The sequence below is a fragment of the Talaromyces atroroseus genome (genome assembly GCF_001907595.1).
Source record: "Talaromyces atroroseus strain IBT 11181 chromosome Unknown scaffold_0, whole genome shotgun sequence".
Classification (NCBI taxonomy): Eukaryota; Fungi; Ascomycota; class Eurotiomycetes; order Eurotiales; family Trichocomaceae; genus Talaromyces; species Talaromyces atroroseus.
The window spans coordinates 3199633-3218720 of NW_017971432.1; the positions used below are offsets into that span (position 1 = coordinate 3199633).

General features: G+C 47.4%; 6 protein-coding genes across 6 annotated transcripts, besides 2 other annotated features; 4 read left to right on the plus strand and 2 right to left on the minus strand.

Annotated features, from left to right (window-relative positions):
- Positions 1-717: 717 nt before the first annotated feature.
- UA08_01110 (hypothetical protein) lies at positions 718-5973 on the plus strand (the record flags this gene model as incomplete). Its single annotated transcript, XM_020259862.1, has 10 exons — positions 718-1257; positions 1318-1388; positions 1462-1792; positions 1863-2127; positions 2159-2371; positions 2452-4907; positions 4966-5170; positions 5258-5559; positions 5627-5878; positions 5929-5973. The coding sequence occupies 10 exons, from the start codon at positions 718-720 to the stop codon at positions 5971-5973; spliced, it is 4680 nt and encodes a 1559-aa protein (XP_020124015.1).
- A 454-nt stretch (positions 5974-6427) lies between these two features.
- Positions 6428-6723: a repeat region (Identified by RepeatMasker using a combination of RepBase library and repeat library created with RepeatScout).
- A 287-nt stretch (positions 6724-7010) lies between these two features.
- Positions 7011-7243: a repeat region (Identified by RepeatMasker using a combination of RepBase library and repeat library created with RepeatScout).
- A 107-nt stretch (positions 7244-7350) lies between these two features.
- On the plus strand, positions 7351-8926 carry UA08_01111 (hypothetical protein; the record flags this gene model as incomplete). The annotated part of the gene is made up of 8 exons (XM_020259863.1): positions 7351-7415; positions 7482-7546; positions 7614-7840; positions 7926-7985; positions 8044-8319; positions 8394-8562; positions 8614-8686; positions 8845-8926. The coding sequence occupies 8 exons, from the start codon at positions 7351-7353 to the stop codon at positions 8924-8926; spliced, it is 1017 nt and encodes a 338-aa protein (XP_020123976.1).
- Positions 8927-9493: 567 nt separating this feature from the next.
- Positions 9494-10003, plus strand: UA08_01112 (hypothetical protein; the record flags this gene model as incomplete). Its single annotated transcript, XM_020259864.1, has 3 exons — positions 9494-9817; positions 9916-9948; positions 9995-10003. 3 exons carry the CDS (start codon positions 9494-9496, stop codon positions 10001-10003), a joined length of 366 nt encoding a protein of 121 aa, XP_020124021.1.
- Positions 10004-10215: 212 nt separating this feature from the next.
- Positions 10216-11711, minus strand: UA08_01113 (hypothetical protein; the record flags this gene model as incomplete). Its single annotated transcript, XM_020259865.1, has 8 exons — positions 10216-10372; positions 10436-10713; positions 10791-10894; positions 10950-11022; positions 11083-11199; positions 11256-11368; positions 11428-11609; positions 11671-11711. The coding sequence occupies 8 exons, from the start codon at positions 11709-11711 to the stop codon at positions 10216-10218; spliced, it is 1065 nt and encodes a 354-aa protein (XP_020123977.1).
- A 1955-nt stretch (positions 11712-13666) lies between these two features.
- UA08_01114 (hypothetical protein) lies at positions 13667-15036 on the minus strand (the record flags this gene model as incomplete). The annotated part of the gene is made up of 2 exons (XM_020259866.1): positions 13667-14831; positions 14927-15036. 2 exons carry the CDS (start codon positions 15034-15036, stop codon positions 13667-13669), a joined length of 1275 nt encoding a protein of 424 aa, XP_020123978.1.
- A 361-nt stretch (positions 15037-15397) lies between these two features.
- On the plus strand, positions 15398-15928 carry UA08_01115 (hypothetical protein; the record flags this gene model as incomplete). Its single annotated transcript, XM_020259867.1, has 2 exons — positions 15398-15592; positions 15704-15928. 2 exons carry the CDS (start codon positions 15398-15400, stop codon positions 15926-15928), a joined length of 420 nt encoding a protein of 139 aa, XP_020123979.1.
- Between the last annotated feature and the right edge of the window lie 3160 nt (positions 15929-19088).

Genomic DNA, 19088 nt, shown 5'->3' on the forward strand with positions numbered 1-19088 from the left:
TTGAGACTTTGTTTTTGGGGGATTAATTAACCAAGAAATGCAGGTAACGGTCAAACGAACGTGGTGTTTGTTCTCTAGGCAAATTTCTGTCTGTCAACTTAGTCTGTGGCGGAACTTCGGAGAAAAAGCGAACAGAGCTCTGATCATACGCCACGTATCCAAAGGCTATTGAAATGAGCTGGAGGGGCAAAGCTGGCTTCAAGTCCTCTGGGCACGTAATCATGCATAATTTCGAGCTGCTGTCCGGACGCCGGGCTACTGAGGGGGAGAAGTTCCTATGGCCTTGGGCAGCAAACAATACCAGAGAACAATAATACTATAGGCTCTTCAGGCATCGAGCTGCATGGCTCTCATGATTGGCGGTGTGCGTAGCAAACGAGGCTGCATGAAAAGTGTCCGCATTGTTCTGCGCTCATCTTGAAGATTGCATGCAGTAGTAGTACATGCAGCCGCGAAGGAAGACCGAAAAGTTTGTCCGCGTCCAGAGCCTTGTAAGATGAACAGCCAATCGTGGAATATAGAGGACTCCGGTGAACCCTTAATCCCAGTTCAGTTCAGCCGGCGTCATTTTCTTTGGCCCTCAGCGCACCTGTACCCCCTCTTTGAGCGTAGTAATAAATCATAAGCTCTAGCAATCACAGTTAGGCTTGATTTTTTCAACCTAATTATTTCTTTCTGTTGCTACAGATATAAGGCCTCGTAAAACTATAACCAATTATGACCGGTGAATCGCCAGATCCCTCTACAGCTAAGGACCAGGAAGAACTGGCTTCCAGTAATGACAGCCAGAAAACCCATTATATCAGCAATTCCACGTCTGATACCGAGGAGGTCAGTGTAGGGTCGTCCAATATTGACTACGCACCAGATGGTACTATCCACATTTCTCCAGAGGGAAACACAACATCGATTCCTCCTCCACACGAATATGGGAACACAGAGCCGGAGTCTGGAAACAACTTGCGTCTTTTCAACAATGTTGAAGAGGGATCCCATACTGCTGAACTTGAAGAGGCACCTAGGGTCACTCCGGGTTCAGAAGCCGCTGCAGCTTCTGATGTTCGTCACCAGGAAGAGGATCCCGGATTGGAAATGGGACGCCCAACCATCTCCCTGAACGACGACAAACACCACGATACCAGTGCACTTGACGACATCTCGGAGTATACTGCAGGTAGAACCTCTAAAACTGTTCCAGCGAGCTTCAAAGAGAATGCAATTGGTAGCAGCGACGAAGCTAGCGGACAGTCACCCTCTGTAGAGACAGGTCATCTATACTTATATAAGACCACGCTGACAGGACTCTGACCTCAGCAGGGCGAGAGTTTCCCGGAGGGAATCCGCATCTACCACCTTCACGAAGGCCCCGAGGAAAGGACAGTAGTAGAGTAAGCTCTCCATTCGAGTTGAAGCAACTTTGACTTTTAGTCCGGACTCTGGCTAAATTGCCAAATTCATCAGTGTCGTGGCTGTTCACGGTCTCGGAGGCCACGTAGAGCATACATGGAAACACCCCGAGAACGATATGTGGTTGAGAGACCCAAAGCCAGGTGGCCCTGAATGGGGAAGAAATGCCAGGATCATGGCATTTGGATACCAGACGCAGGGATCGAGAATCTTCACTATTGCAGAGAACTTGCTAAGTGATCTCTCAGATAATAGGATGCGAGAACGAGTTGAGTATAGCTCCTTGCGAGATCCTCCAAGTTCGAGGGCTAATCTATATAAACAGGAGAAGCGCAGATCCATCGTCTTTATCGGACACTGCCTCGGAGGCATTATCATAAAAGCTGTTCGTAGTTTCTATCCGGCTTTGATCACGGATATTTGTGTTGTTGACTTGCTACTAACTACCTTTGCAGGCTCTTGCTCACGCCCATAACCACCGGTCTCAGTTTAAAAACATCATTGAATCTACACGGGCTATAGTTTTCTTCGCAACGCCACACCATGGATCGAGCCGCGAGAACTGGCTTCATTACATAGATTCATTGGAGGGAGTTATTAATATAGAACGTCGAATACTCGACGAGCTGTGCACATGGTCGCAAGAATTGGTCACGAGGACAGCAGGCTTTAGCAACATTGCCTCTCGCCTTGATATCACGACGTTTTACGCCACAGGAGGTAAAGAGGCAAGTCAATGATACTATTGCAGTTATCTATGGAAGGAATAGAATACTAAATTTCCTGCGCAAGGTTGTGCATGAGGGTTCTGCGCGCCTGGGACTCCTAGAGGAGCGAGTTGCTAGCCTTAATGCGAGTCACCAGGACATATGTCGGTTCAGGCTAACCGACGATAACTATCGACGAGTCTCAAAGAGGCTTCATAATATCATTCGATCTGTCAAGGCAAACTCATTGAAGACCAGTAAGTTTGGTCCTTTCGGATATATCCGGCCGGCGCCTGTGCCGATTCGAAGAAGTAGCCCCAACTAACCCTCAAATTAGGTCTAGGATATAGTCAGCTTAGGGAAGACTGCATTAACTCGCTAGAAACATATAAGTCTCGAGACGTATATCACAACCATGAGGCCCTTGCAGCTACAACGTGGAAATGGATCCAGTCCCAGGGGAATTTCAAGCTGTGGCACCAGCAACCGTCAGGCATATTCCTCCTCTCAGGTGAACTTGGATATAATAAAAGCATTCTCACTGAACGCATCGCGCCGCGACTATTGAACGGGAATATGCAGGCTATAGTTTTTGACGCGTGGACGCCAGATCAACAACAAAACGAGGCAAAGATTATCCAAACCTTACTCCGGTCAGCCTTGAAGCGAAGGGAGTCGTTTATCGAGGACCTCGAAATCATAGAAAGATACCAGGAGCTTAGCAACGGGGCCAATGAGAGGGTTGAATGGCCATGTAATGTCCTGCGAGAGCTTCTGAATTCCCTGTTGTTCTATGAGTGCCGCGAGCCTACCTATGTTATTATCGACGCTCGTCATGAAGCTGCAGAGCGTTATGTTTCGGGCATCGTTGAGTTGCTGCGAAAGGCGACTTCACAGACAAATCGATTCAACTTCAAGGTACTCGTCACGTTCCGCCACGACAACCTCAGATTATTGTTCCCCAGCGAGACTAAGCACGTTTCATTGGACTGTGTTGAAGGCCTCGGAAGAACCATATTTCAGTGGATTCTGTTTGCCAAAGAGCCTTTAAGACTAGATGAATTACGAGTCGGAGTCAACCTGGGTAGGCGCGAAAGCAATTCCCCAATCCTCAGAGACTTTGAGATCAAGGCCCGCGAAGCCTGTCATGAGCTCATCTATTGTGACGGAGACTTTGTCTACGTTGTCGACCCCCCTTCCACGCGGGACTATTTGATAGAGAAGATCATAAGCGCATCGAATCAGGGTGGGCCAATGGCGGTCCAAAAGTCTTCTCACTCCGCAATTGCAAGAAGGTGTCTTGAATATCTCACTTCCCAACCGCCATATGATGATAGAGGCTCCACGGAGCCGTTTGGAAAATACGCTATGCAATACTGGTCAACCCATACAAATGAGGCGCCTGACGGCTTGGGAGACTTGGTACGCAAGCTTGCAATTCACGAGAATGCGTCGTACTATTGCTGTGAATCAAGAAAAGCTCGAGGAATTCCGAACTCCAAAGATCTTCGTGTACTGCATATCGCAAGTGAACTAGGCCACGAAATAGTAGTTGATGAACTAAAGACAAGCAAAGATCTCAATAGCAGAGATGATTGCGGTCGAACTCCTCTACTGCTGGCCATCATGAACGGACACAAGGCAGTCGTGGAGGTGCTCCTGAAGCAACCCGGCATCGACGTCAATAAAGAAGACGATGAGACCTTTACTGCTTTATCGCTAGCAGCGAAGAACGGACAGGACACTATTTGCCGCCTTTTACTCGATAAACGCGCAGATGCTAACAAGAAGACGAACGGACTCAAGCCAGTGTATATTGCCGCCCTGCACGGTCACGAGAATGTAGTAAGTATATTGATCGGTGCAACGGAAAATGGACCAGACAATGGCATCGACCCGACTTTTCTTCATCTAGCGGCTAGAGAAGGCAGCAAGAAAGCGGTAGTGATATTTCTCAAAGAATCGCCAAAGGACATTGAGACTGCAGATTCAGAAGGACGAACGCCACTCTATCTTGCAATGCAAGAAAACCGACCCCAAGTAGCCTCCCTGCTTGCCACCGAACTACACAAAAGAGGAACAGAAATCAATGACATGCGCACTAAAAAGGGACAGACTCTTCTCTCTCTCGCTTTAGAGAAGGGCAGCCCAAGAGCTACAGACCTGCTACTTGCTTTCGGAGCAGATGCAAATGGAAGAGACAGCTCGGGAGATTTTCCATTGCATGTGGCTGTTAAGGGCGTGTTTGATGATGTGAAGCTGGTGTTGGACTATGGGGGGTCAGTGAATCAAACTAATCGGTCCGGCAAGACGCCGCTCCATGTAGCTGCAGGATGTCAGAACAGTGCCGTCGAAATTATTGAGTTCCTGATTGAGAGAAACGCTGATGTTACTGCGCGAGATGCCAACGGTGATACTCCTCTTCACGCTGCTGCTGGCACTGGGGGGATACAGGTAGTCCAAGTGCTCTTGAATCATGGAGGATATGCGGTGAATGCAAGGAACCGAAGCGGCCAAACTCCTCTCCATAAGGCCGCGTCAGGAAAATACGCTCAAGTGGTACGCACTCTGATCATGTACGGAGCCAATCTCGAGCTGCAGGACTACCAAGGAAGAACTCCTCTGCATGCAGCAACAGTAGAGAAGGAGAGTAATGAGACAATCAAGATCCTTCTCCGAGCAGGCGCAAATAAGGAGGCGAGAGACTATCAAGACCAAACAGCCAAACATATAGCAGAAAAGGGAGACAGTGCCCAGGTTGTTCTCGAACTGAGAGCTGGTATCCCCCCAATTGTGAGTCCATATGGCCAAGGTTTGGTATATTTGATACTTACCCTCCTCCTCCCACTAGCCAGAGAATGACGAGGAGTGGCACATGCAAGCTTGTATCTCCTTACAAAACCCACCTTTTTTCCCCAAGTGGAACGAAGAGGCTCTCAGTCGTTGTGAAGTTGCTGCGCAGAGGGTGAAGGTGGTCATGCAGGAGTACAATGTAAACTCATGTTATATTCCAGCACTCTTCAAACTCACGCGGTACAATATTGTAATTCTCTGTGGTAAGGCATAAAAAAGAAAAAAGGAGAAGAAGAAAAAAAGGGCGGGGAGGGACTGAATGTGATTGAGACACGCTGACATCCTATCAGACAATAGTCGATCGATAGAGACATACGGGAGGCAAAATCTGCTCGAGACAACCCTCCTCCGAATAGCTGAGATTACAGCCGACCTGACTGGGACGGGCGCATCAGTGCGGTTTTTGAATGGCCGCAGCGAGTGGAATGATCTAAACGTGCAGGATATCAAGAAGAAGGTGAATGAAGGAGGCATCATGTATTTTTCCAACACAAGACTAGGCAGCAGGCTGGATAAACTGGTTATCAAGCCAATGCACTTAAATCCAAAGTGCCAGAAGCCAATCATGACAATAATAATCACAGATGGAAAGGTGAGCTGCCCCTATTCCAATTAAACTGAACTGTATTATTCTGGGAAATGGATACTGACATTGTTAGCCTCACGGGGAACCGGAGAGCACTCTTCAACGCAAAATCCTCGAATACAAGCGGCACACAAAGGCAGACAGAAAGTCGATCTTCCTATTCTCGCAGGTTGGCTCTGATGCAGCAGGCACTGCGTTCCTTAAAGAGGTTGAAAGAGACAATGGGATCAAAGACATGGTGTTCTGCTCGCAGGAGAAACTAGATGAGCTGCTGGAACGCGCCAAGGGAGCTGAAAGCGATGTGGACAAAAGATATGCTTCTCTTGTAAGAGTGCTTCTAATTCGAGTTCCCTGCACGCTGCTAATTGTGGACAGTTAATCGAGCTGTTCTCGGCTGCAGTTGCAAACCGCATAGGGTAGGTAGATCTGCAAATTTAGTCCGCACTCGTATGTATCTTGTGCCCAAATGGGATCAGCAGGCACTTTCATTGACTTAATCATAATCAATTCAATATAGCATATGCAGTAGCGTAGGTATGTGTGTATTACGTGGCTGCCGCTTGCCCAGGCATCCTTCGAATCCTGGTCGATATGTAACGGAATATCCCTGCAATAACAAGAACGTGTCTATAGCGAATTAGGTGACAGTGAGCATACGTGCCTTGCTGCGTGTCTTGTTGTCCCAGCCTAGTTTTGATATTCTCTCTATTCTCCAGGTATGCTTGAAGGCCACTATGGCCAAAGGACAACCATCATAGCTTTCCCCCTTTGTGTATCCCATGACGATCAGAGGAATGAGATCACCCACACCGGGAGCCGACGAGTATCATGTCGCTTGGATCACTGCGCTTCCGATAGAGCTCAGTGCCGCAACGACGATGCTCGACGAGGAGTACGAGAGTAGCGATGACACCGCTCTGTACACCTTAGGGCGAGTCGGTCGCCACAATATCGTCCTTGTCTGCTTACCGGCCGGCCAAATCGGGACCAGTTCGACAGCCACGACAGTGGCGGAAATGAAATTCAAATTCCCAGCCCTCCAAATCGGCCTCTTAGTCGGTGTCGGAGGCGGTGTGCCGAGCTCTAACGCGGACGTTCGCCTGGGTGATGTGGTCATAAGTCAGCCGCAATCAGGTCATGGCGGAGTCATTCAATACGATTTTGGCAAGATTGGACCTGGTGGGAAACATATCCACACGGGGTTTGTGAATGCGCCGCCGGGTATTCTGCTCTCGGCTATCACCAAGCTAAAGTCGAGGTGGTTTCTGGGGAGGAGTAGCCTTGGAAGTCATCTACAGCGTCTAACACCGTTTCCCGCCTTCCAGAGGCAGAATGCAGGAGCGGATGTTCTCTTCCAGGCCGATTATGAGCATGCCGCGGGACCGAATTGTGATGGATGCAGAAAGAGTATGGAAATTATACGGCCACCCCGTGGGACTGGGCAAGATATTGTTCTACACTACGGGACTATTGCTTCTGGGAATCAAGTCATCAAACATGGCAAGACACGGGATGACCTGAGTGCAGGATTCGGAGGCATCTTGTGCTTCGAAATGGAAGCTGCAGGCCTCTTGAATTTTCTCCCGTGCGTGGTGATTCGGGGTATCTGCGACTATGCGGACTCGCATAAGAATAAAACGTGGCACGCTTATGCCGCTGGTAATGCCGCAGCATGCGCGAAGGAGCTTCTTAGCTATGTGCCCACGTTTACCAACTCCAGGAGTCTAAGTCGGACTGCCTCGGAAGACTATCCCGGTACTAACAGGAGGTCCGTTATTGATGAGATCCGTTCGCAGCATGATAAAGACGTATTTAGGAGAACGGAAAAAAGCGTTATTCTTGGCCACGAGCTTCCAACCCCTGTAAGTGACGGACAGCTCTAACGAAAGTGCCTATCTATCTCTACTGAGGTATACTGAACTGATCAGGAAGAACGCCTTGGTCTTCATCAACTTTATCCAAAGTCGTCACGAACCCTGGGCCCTGGATTTGAGTGCGTGCAAAACAATCATGACAAAGAACCTGATATTATCCCAGCTGACTATATTTCAGTGTTGTAGCAGTTCACGGCCTGGGTGACTCGCACTCGACCTGGACGGTAGACGATACTCTCTGGCTCCGAGATCTACTCCCTCGTCTACCATCGTTCCAGAGTGCCCGTGTTATGACTTTTGGATACGATGCGAGAAGCTTTCTACGTTCTCTTTCCTTATCCCTCCACGGAAGAACCTTCACCTTCGCGGAAGCTTTATTGAATGATCTTGAGGACAAACGTTTTTCGATTGCGGTATGTATGGAGACGTTGTGGCAGTAAATAATATCAAACCTCGCCACCAGAGGTCGACATCATGCTTACGCATCTACGCTTATAGGACAAAAACCGGCCGATCATCTTTATTGGCCATTCACTAGGAGGCCTGGTGGTGAAAAGCGTGAGTCCCGTACCTATCCCGCATCCTCACCCATCACAGCTCCCTAATATGCCAGCAGGCCCTCCGTCACGCGAACGAACGTCGCAGCTTATACGGAACTATCAGCTCCTCAACCCGTGCCATCCTATTCTTCGGAACCCCGCACCAGGGCTGCGATGTCGCAGCATACCTATCCGGCCTAGGGAAAGCCATCTTGTTGAAAAACACAGAAGTCGTCGATGAGCTCGCAAGGTGGTCTGCGCCCCTCGTTGAACTGACTACAGCCTTTAGTGAAATTGCACCGAGGTATAACATCACGACTTTTTTTGAGCAGAGGCCTACGAATGGTGTTATTGTATGTAGCTCCAGCCCTGCCTCGAGATCCTCCTCCACTTGCTGATATTTGTCTCTCTCTCTCTCTCTCTCTAGATTGTCCCGGAAGCTTCTGCTCGGATGGGTCAGGGGAATGAGAGGGTCCGAGGGTTGGACGCGGATCATCTTTCGCTTTGTAGATTTACTGGGGCGGATGGGACATGGAACATGGTGGCGAATAGGCTTGAGGCCGTCGCGGATAACATTCGAAATGATATGGCTGGTGGTATGGAACGCTTCTTTAATTGATTATACGGGACTACTTCTGCCCTACCAGAGGAAGCAAAGCCACAAGATAATGAGCTGTTGAAATTGACTTTGAAATTGAATTTAATCTTCGTGTTCCAAAGGTAAATAGTCGGTATTCATGGCCTGGGTAGGGCTTCAACAACACCCTCCAATCACAGCATTTCTCTAGAACAACCTCCGCGCATCATACTTGTAATATTCAAGCTGGATGTGTGTCCATACAGTAGGTCAAGACAGATCAATGACTCATGGTGACTAGCAAGGTTGACGATCAATTCTTGGACGTCAATTGGCCACTCAAGCGCTGCGTGCCAGCGTTGGAAGCCTGGATGGAAGCCTAGAAGGGTCTTGAAATTGAAGGTCAAGTCCTCACAAGCAAATAGGGCTATAAAGAATAACAAGTACTAAATCATATTTGTATGATAATACTTGGATTTACAAGGTCGTCCCTTGGAACTATTTAAGTATATATATATAAATACCTGAATTGCCTTGTCGATTGCCTAGTCACACGCTGCGTACCCTACGTTGGAAGCCTGTGAGGGCGCCAAGACTAAAACTTGAGTTCTTCTAGATTTAAACAATTATATGTCTTTAAACTATAGTTGTAGGGTAATGATTAGATCTTGAGGCTGTCCGAAATATATTTCCATAGGTACAGCCCATCTACAAACTAGATGCTTGCCAGGGTCCTCTACACAATAATTATGGAGTACAGCTCATGAAATGGGCCTGTTTTCTGGTCTGGTGACCTAAATCTTAGTTTTCAAATATCTATTAAGGCAGATCTCTAGGCAAATTCAATTGAGGCAACAGTGAGATCTGCAGACCATATGACTATAAGAAAGTCCAGGGTCTGTCTGCAAAGCTGACACTACACACACACCTCACCCTGTAACCAAAACAAAATGCCCTTCTCTATCCTATTTGAATTCATTTTATCCACCACAAGTCTAACCTCGACTACAGTCCGGAACGAAAGATGCTCATGCTCACTGATGGCGTTGGTCTGCCTCATGATATTAGCATATATTGCCTTCAAGAAGGCCTTGGGGATAAGTTCCTCTGGGAAGGATAAACTCAGGGACCGGAAGTGGATACGGGAGTGGCAGGCGGAGAGTCAGAACCGTATTGGGCTTTGTTCAGCGCGAGATATATCTTCTGGAAGAGATGGACAGTCTCCGGAAGCAGCAGCAGCAGCAGCAGCAACACCACCACCACCTCCTCCTCCAGTAAGTATTATCCAGGCGCCCCTCGGATATGAACTGTGGAATGCAACACAAGCATAAATATGAGCAGAGTAAGGCTGATTATACAATGTTAATGACAGCCCGCCATCTCTCCCCTGCCCCTAGGGGTCGCTGTAAGTCCCTCCTCATCTATGAACATACAAACTATGTGCAAAGTAGGCAGGCTAATCATACAATGTTGATGATAGTACGATATCAACCACCCACCACGAAACTGAAGAAGGCCTGAGCGGCCATTATGTTTTTTTCTTTGTTTCTTTTTCCTTTTTTTTTTTTTGGATTTTCTTCTTTATATTTATTTTGCGTTAATTTCTTTTATAATATATTTCTTTCGAATAAAAATTTCCACATATCTCATTGCTACTAACAATGCATAGGCCTCATTCCTTGGACAACACCGTGTCAAACAGCGTACTCTTCACCGTGTCGAGTTCCAGCACCGCCTGAACCTCGTCATCCACGCTCTCGATAAATCGCTTCTCGTCCCATTCTGGTTGCCATCCCAGTTGATACGCATTCACAGGGACAAGGTCCCCACTAGCTTCTGTTAGACACAATACTCCTCTCGCAATCATAGCAACGAGAAGAGAGACAACATACCTCGAAGTCCCCATGGCCCGCACATACAGCCGCGGAAATCCCAGATAATCCGCCGCCACCTCGTCGCTGGGCCATGTCTCTGCTCTGGGCTTACGCACAAGTCCCCGTGCATGCAGGCACTCGGCTAGTCGCTGCATGAACTCCCACCAATGGGTCCGATGCCCAATGGCAAAGTAGTATCCCTTCTCGCCCCTCGGAATCGGCTTTTTCTGCAGGATATTTTCGGTGAGTAGAGCATAAAATACTACTAGGTCGGATATATGCACCGAGGGTGGATGCTATCAAAGTGTTAGTCCAATACTGCTGCTCTCCTTTTTCTTTGGTTTCGTTCTTTTTACTCTATAGGACAACGTACACCGTCCGTGTCGAATTGGTAGACGACTTTGTGCTTGATGCTGGCTCTAATAGATGCCGGAATGCTCACGGACAGTTTCCGCCATTCTCCAGTGCCTCTTCCGTCTGCAAGACAATCAGTTTGTAGTCACTCAGAACAGATGCAACTTGATGCACTTACAAACCTGCGGCACCGGAATAATCATGCTTGTAACACCCTGTTCTCTGGCTAGTTCGGTGACAAGGATGTTGACCTTGGGGGATGGTTAGAAAAGCACCCAACTTTTTGCATACAGCAACCTGGCTTGACTTACTTTTCGAATAATGTGAGCGTCTCCAAGCTCCTTCTCTTTTTCATATATCGGATCGGAATCTCTAATCTCCCCGTACGGCCAGCCATTCTCTTCGGCAAAGACACTTGCTATCGATGACTTGATTTAGTTAGCACAAGCTACTATGAAAAAATATAGCTCTGACAGATACTCACATGTATGTAATAGGTCTCCTCTCCACTCAACTGGCGGCGCTGGCCAAGAGCCTTTATAAGGGCAGAGACAGCATGGCCATCTATCGCGGTTGCGGTATGGACAACGATATCAACTAAGACAACGTCAGCGACTAACTCTCATAGTTTTTTCTTGCTCAATATGTCAACGCACTCTTGTTGGAGATCACTACTTCCTTCACTGCAGTCTCATCGCCAAGGTCAACTTGGATCACATTAACGCCTAGTTTTGACAAGCTCTGGACTTGTTCATCAGACCGAACCGCGGCACTGAGACGGGCTGCCTTGATCGGACCGCTTGTGCGAGAAATAAAATCCGCAAGAACAGAGCCTCCGCTGGGAAAGCAACATTAGCCCAGACATTTTTTAAGTATGTTTCAAGAAGTGCATCTCTTACATGTAGCCAGCAGCGCCGGTGATGAGAATATTCTTACCCATGATTTTAGCTGAAGTTTTAGCTGAAGATAACCAAAAGAGAGAGAGAGAGAGAGAGGTATTACCAGAGGATATGAACAGAACAAGCGGAAAGGATGCCTGCTTATACACAAACAGGTTTTCAAAGCACGCAGGCCACCGGGTTTGTTCTCAAAAAGACCCGCAGAAGTAAACTAAGCAAGGGTTGATTAGCTAGAAATACGTAAAGCAAACCCCCATAAATGAATCGCAATAACCACTTAAAAGAAGATCTCTACCAAAATATGCACCGAAACTCCTGATGCAACCGGAAACCCGCGCGTTTCCAGCGCCGGAAGATGGTACGATGCACACAGCAAATTTAACCGGCAAGGGGCTGCTGGCTTGGTAAGAATTTGATTTGTCATCCACAATCTTTGTCAAATAACTAGTGAACTAGTTAAATTATTATATATCTATCTATCTATCTATCTAGGTATGATTTTGGTGGTGCGATATAGACCAGACATGACCCTAAATATGTATGCATTGGAAAATGGAAAACCGCCGAGCACGACCGTTTACCTAGGTATTCAATCGAAAAGAGGATTTCACGTCCACTCGGCTGTTCGTCCAATATCCACCTTGCTGAAATCACGTTGCCATTCAAACCAAGGTAACGAGTTAGTCTCTACTAAGCTTAGACGAATCAATGGGATGATCTAAGATCAACTTTATAGTCCGGCGGGTCTATCACGGCAAGAAGATGAACGCGGTTGTACCGCTGAGGTTCTCGCTAGAGATTTGAGGCAACTGATCCACGAAACAAGCCAATATCTACCGTATGTTTTCGTGGAAATGATCCGATGCGAGTAATATCTCTGCGGTGCGAGCTGGGTTGTCAGTGTTCATTGCTTGCATTGATTAATTTAGACGCCCCCCTCTTAGCCTACGGTCCCTGCCATACTTCAATCCTACACACACGTTGATAGCATAGCTGGCGGCCCTCAAACACATACGCAGAGGCTGTTTAACTGGGCCTTCCGACAGTCGGCAAATCATGGAGCTACTTAGCGCAGATGCAATATTCCAATCGCCTGCATCGCTGGATCTGGATCTTGTGTACTCCGTATGCCATATGGCTAGCCATGCTGAATGGGGCAGGAGAGACTCCACTTGAAGGAGCCATTGTATAAGGATTACTAAGATAGATAGTGCCCTAAGGCGTCGGGCACGTGCTCTAATTATACATACATTATTCTATTGAAGCCCAAGGACCCAATGCATCTTTTCTTCCTTGAAAACATTCCTCTGCATACTACTTCGTTGCGGTTGTCAACTATATACAGAGCGACGTTATATACATCCGACCAAGATGTATACTATACAGTCTGCCCTTGCATTTCAGATGCTGCCTACAGCAGCCACCCCATAGGAACCTTCAACGCAAGCAACGCAAGTGAATTGATTCTTTTCATGGCCATCAGGATCTCTTGTCAACAAGGCGAAGAATCCTGCAAGAAGCAGCCCCTCCCAATTTGTGTGTGTCCCGCCACTTCGCTTGTAAGCTAGTGTCTTTTCGGTTAGTAGTACTCTTACTAATTCGATCGCTAGCGTGGGTCCAAGCGATCCAATTAGAGGAGAGTAGCTACCCGCATCCTTCCCTTATAATTCTTTATTGGAGGGACTCTAGTGCCTTCGGGCATTTGGTCAATTTGAAACGATACAGAGAAGATTAGCATGGCCCCTGCACTGTACGTGGTTTCGACTCCCATGCTCTCCGTGACACAACTTACTAACTATTTCAATAGAAGGATGACACGCTCAATCAAAGAGAAGCTACCAGTTTTTTTCTTTTTTTTTTTTGCTTCGATTTTAATCTTGTAATTTTTCTTACTAACCATCTTTTTTTTCACCATCTATAAATCGTCACTAATAACCCAGCTACGTACTGATTGACCAATAATTATGGTACCCCCACGACTGCTTGTTATATAATTTCATTCTCTGTCCATCTTCCGCGCCACCCATATGGATGGTCGATACAAGTTCTGTAGCATACTTTCAGGGTCCTGTATATACCCACAGTAAGGCCTTTCTGCAGGAGCTTGCTGCGCCTCAATAGTAAATCCCATGCTTCTGACAAGATGGAATACCTCTTCTTCCGACAGCTCCACGTTGCCTGGTTCACCTATCCCATCATCCAAGGGACGTAATGCCTGCTCCGGGTTTTCAGGTTCATTCTCTGAGGCAGCGGTCCGTCTCTTCTCATTCTCGAAATGCCACAGTAAAGGACCAACGTTGATCCATAGACCACCCGGCTTGAGACAGTTCCTGATCGTTTCAATGTAGCGAATCAGATTCGGGCTTGTGTCGATAAAAAACACCGTTGCCACAGCATCAAACGCGTGCTTTTGTGACTCCTGGCTATACAGAGGGATAAAGTCGGCTGCAGACATGCTCATACTGCCAAAGGAAGAGGTGCCGTCTCCATTCTGAGCTAGCGCCATCGCCGACGCTGGGTGAACGTCCGGAATCATGACTTTCTGTAGTTGCTGTTTCCGAGAAATTATGTTGGAGAAATGCAGCACAAATGGATATAGAGCATGTTGCCGTGCACCCTCCGAATGATTCAGTATCCAGCTACTAGCCAGCAGCTGATGATAGGAAATCTCATTGCCTTCGGCGGCATAACCCGCAGCACAAATATCAAAAACCAAGCGTCCCAGTCCTGCGCCTGGCACTAAGACACGAAAATCAGACCTGGGTCTGTTTGGGTTATGCCCAAAGGACTGATCCAGAACGGCAAGCACTGGGTCATAGCAAACTTCTCTCTCGCGCTTGCCCTCCTCGCTCCAGTCGCGGTAGAATTGGCGGATGGTAGAGTGAGCTTTACCTACATCGCCACTGGTGGCGACTCCATGCCAGTCTTCGTGAGGGTCGTTCTGGTCTGGATTGGGTGCCAGCCCGAAAGATTGGAGGCCCGTGGTGAGAATTGCGTCGGCAAGGTCGGCATTGGCATCAATTGCATCGTCGACTTGATTCAAAGTGTCTAGTATAGAGAAAGGCGGCTGTGCCAGCATCTGCCAATGCGCTGATGGTAATGCATATAATGACTGGCGGCGACGGTGCGTTGTATTAAGATGCGCCGTCCGTCGATAGAGTCTAGTAATCGCGGTTGGCTTAAACGAACGAACATTGTACATTCACATCGGCGGAAACATGCATGCTCAGTTCTCCGCTGAGCAATCAATACTCACCTGAACGAATCGAACGCAGCAAAGAGAACGCGGCGTTCCTCTTGGTCTGCGAAAGGGTCAAAGTCGCCCTGCCAGCTCTGGGCTTCCTCAGGACGATCAGGGTCGGACATTGGCACTGGATGACGCGGAAATCCTCAGGTATATAGTGGTTTGTTGTGCGTCAACGCATTATTGCTATATATTTTGGCCTGTTGTACTCTCACGTCGGCATGAAGACGTGCTCGCGATGCATTCAATAGATTTGATATTTGTTGATCGATTGGAGGGGGAGAAGAAATAAATTACATACATACGGGATACCGTATTGATACGCGGCTTCCGTTTTTTTTGTGGGACTCCGCTCGACTTCCTTCAACCAGGGACTAAACATAAAATCGACATATTGCAGTTTCAACATCCCCCCCCCCCTTCAGGACTCTTCAAAATCTTGAATGACGGAAAGAGACCTTGGTTGAGGTACAGACCGCCGACATGGCAACCGCTGCGCTTCCATCTTTGAAGCCTGTCGAGATCTCATTCCCACTGCCAAAGACGCCACATACAAATGTCCACATCCATTTGACATTCATGGCGACTTCGACCATGGTCTTCCTATCGACTACGACGCTTGGTGATAGTGGCTCGACTCTCAAGCCAATGGGTAGTCTTATATACGCCATGCCAGATGTAAGCTGCCATTTTTGATCTTGATTAGACTATAGAAAATATTTTGTCCAATTATCCTAGTGTTAACTTCCTTGCTACTGCCAAAGACATAAATACTGACTGCTGTAACAGCGCACAAACCCACAATCTACCATCTCAACAGTTCTATACACATCCCCTGGCAGCATAGACTACGCCACTCGCACAGCCAGAATCCTGGCCCGCAGAATGAAAATCCCGGTTTATGTAGGATGCAACATCGATCCTGTCGTCACCGGGTCGACCGTTGAAGAAGAAATGGAGGGATTTTCCAAGATCATTGATACGATCATGAAGAAATGGGAAAGCCGAGAATAATCTAGAATAAATCCGGAATTTATCTACCTACTTACCTATGTAGGTATGCTAGCAATCCAAAATCCGTCATGCTTTTGTATGGTCTCTTTCTTCTGAAAGAATAGCTCGCTCGGACTGGGTAAGGCGTGGTGGTCCGTTGCCATCTTGGAATGGTGCGTATTTGTCGATCGTCATATGCTCTGCAATATGACGGATGTTCTTTTCATGGTAACTCTATCATGGTACTGTCAAGAGAAGGCCACTTACCTCTGACGAACAGCCGTGCCCTGGCTTTTGTGATTGACTGAGTATATCACTTTTTAATATACCGAGTACATGCGATTCCTGTCATCCCACTCCTCTCGAGGCTCACCGGGAGCGAAATAACGCAAGTAAGTCCGAGTGTATACTTTGTTATGAATCTTGTTGTAGTGACATCTTCAGTTGCCTATCTCCATCTCGTTGTGTGCATAGAAAGCGGCCGAATCGAACAAGTAAATATCTCCCATTTCATAAGACGTCCCAGTATATCCTTCCCAGAGATCGGCATGAATTAAACAGGGTTTGATTGTGCGTCCTTGAGTCTCAACCGCCCCAATAAATCGCGGAATTACGACTTCAACAGCTCTTTGGGCCAAAGTGCTGAAATGTTCCCATTTTCCGTTTGCTTCAACATCCAAATTTACGACATGAGTAAGCAACTTAGAAAAGAATACAGTCCAGCTGCTTTCCCATGCGACTTGCTGAGATGTATTTCCCTGGAAAGTTGTGACATGGAAGCCATACTTCCCTGTTGGAGAGACACTTTTCCGGTGAAGCTGGGCAAGTTTACTGCAGAGCTGATTTGGATCAGGTACTCTGTCGCTCTTTCGTCTGAGAGGAAAAAGTATGTTTCTGGCTGCCCAATGGGGTATTTGCCCCATGCGTGCGGTTTAGGAGTAAAGTCTGGCATGGTCTTGTAGAGTTCAGACAGGGCGTTGAACTCCCCTTCCATCATACAACGACCAGACTCGTTAACAGCACATTTTAGGAAGTAGAGTTCTACCTCGCCATCCGGATGCTCCACTGACAGGCGAGCGGTGGCTGTCCCGGAAGTAGAGCCAAAATGATTGGCGCTGACAATACGACTTGTCGCCGGGAAGAGTTCAGCGAGGAGGCTCTTGTCCAGGGCAAAGTTACTACTTCTGTAGAATCCTTGTTTAGGGGGGTATACACATCTATAGTCATGGGGAAGGATGCCTATATCTTGTAAAGCTAGACTCTCAATGAAGGTGGAGAGCCATATTTGGTGGTCGACGGACAGCTTGATGTGCTAGGTTAAGAAGAAGACAGCAGTAAATTCTAACGACTTTTGATTGCATGATTACGATATCCCCTAGAAATCATGGTTATCAGATTGAACGATCTCACCACCCTGAAACCCCGTTATCTCGGCCCGTGCCGCATTGGGGTACCGGGGTACATTTAGCCGCTTAAGCTACACGCCTAGGTATCGCTGGGGCAACATGATGAACAACTAATATTATGTGCAGCAAGCACATGGGCAATGAGAAACGTAATACCTTGGCCAAGTAGCGGCAAGGACCAGTTGATGGTATTAAGCCTCGCTTGCTTGAAGATAAACGATGAACATGCCACCGACAACGCAATCAGTGTTCATAACAAAGAATTTAGTCCCGCTGGATATCTTCGGAGCTCAAAGTTTCTTCCTTGATGATCAACCAGAAACGGCCCGGCATTACTTTTTATAGGCGTTGGGAAGCAAAGATCCTTGCTCATGGGGCCTTGCTTAGCGGTCTAGGATAGCTGTATTTCTAGAGAAGATCTGCATTATGATAGCCTAAGTACATTCTTCGCGAATATTGCCTGTGGCTTTCTTTGTTATTTCACCGCATATTGTCGATGACCTTGGGACTCTTCCCACAGATGTGTAAATGCAAACAATATAGACATATTTGAATAGGCGCCGCAGTTAAATTTGACGTCGACGCCTTGTGTTCACTTGTTTCTTCTTTACCATCCGTGTCTTCGCCTATTTCCAAGATCGACAAGATGGAAGGCGGATTCAACAAGGCGATGCTGATGACCGCGGAAAATGGGAAAGAAATTATAGCGAAGATACCATGCCCTAGTATTGTACCATCGAAGTATAGCACTGCATCTGAAGCAGTCGTCTTAGCATATGGTAAGGTTGATTATTTATCCGTGGGGTTATGCAAGCTAATTAAGGTTCTCTTGACAGTAAGGTCTCATACTTCTGTTCCGGTTTCCAAAGTCGTTGCCTGGAGCTCAGACGCCTCAAATCCGGTGGGATCAGAATACATTCTTCTGGAGAAAGCCGAGGGGAGACAACTACTCGATGTGTGGGGTGAGATGGATCAGCCACAGCAGTTCAAACTTATTCAAGGCTGGCAGATCTAGAAGCCCAACTGGCGGAGCTAGAATTTCCCGCTTATGGAAATATTTATTTTCGACATTTAACCCCGGAAAACATAGGCGCCACCGTCCCTGTAGACGATGAGTACTGCGTTGGACCAGCATATAGTGACTCCTGGCTTCCGCAGTTGAGCAAAGGGCAACATGCAGGTCCATGTATGTATGTCCTGGTGAAGATTTATAGCATACTAATCTGGTGCTAACAATGTGATCTCCTAATTTTCGGTAAGGCCGACTGTCTCAGATCTCGGTCTTGCGTTGGCTAATCGGGGCCTTGTCCACGTACAACATTCGGCTCTTGTTCCTCGTCGGCCTCAATTTGGTACTCACGCCGAGCATACACATATATTGGAAACGGCGAAGAACATCATCCCACAATTAACAGGGCTCCTCTTCACCGCAACGGTTTTCGAAACCAACCCTATGGCATAATGATCTTCACCTGGGCAACATATATGTCTCTGAACAAGACCCCACAACCATCATGAACATAATCGATTGGCAATTTACATCGATTATGCCGGCATTCATGCAGACTCAGTGGCCTCTTTTATCACGCCCCCGGAGGACTATGTAATCGGCATGGTCAAGCCGGAACTTCCCCCAAATTTTGACGCAATGGACTCTGATGAAAAGTCGTATGCGCTTACCGAGCGAAACCGTGCTTTGCTTTCAAAAAGTTATGAAGCAGCACTTGCCAAGAATCACCTCTCATCCTACTTGCGCTCCCACTCGCGTCGATTCA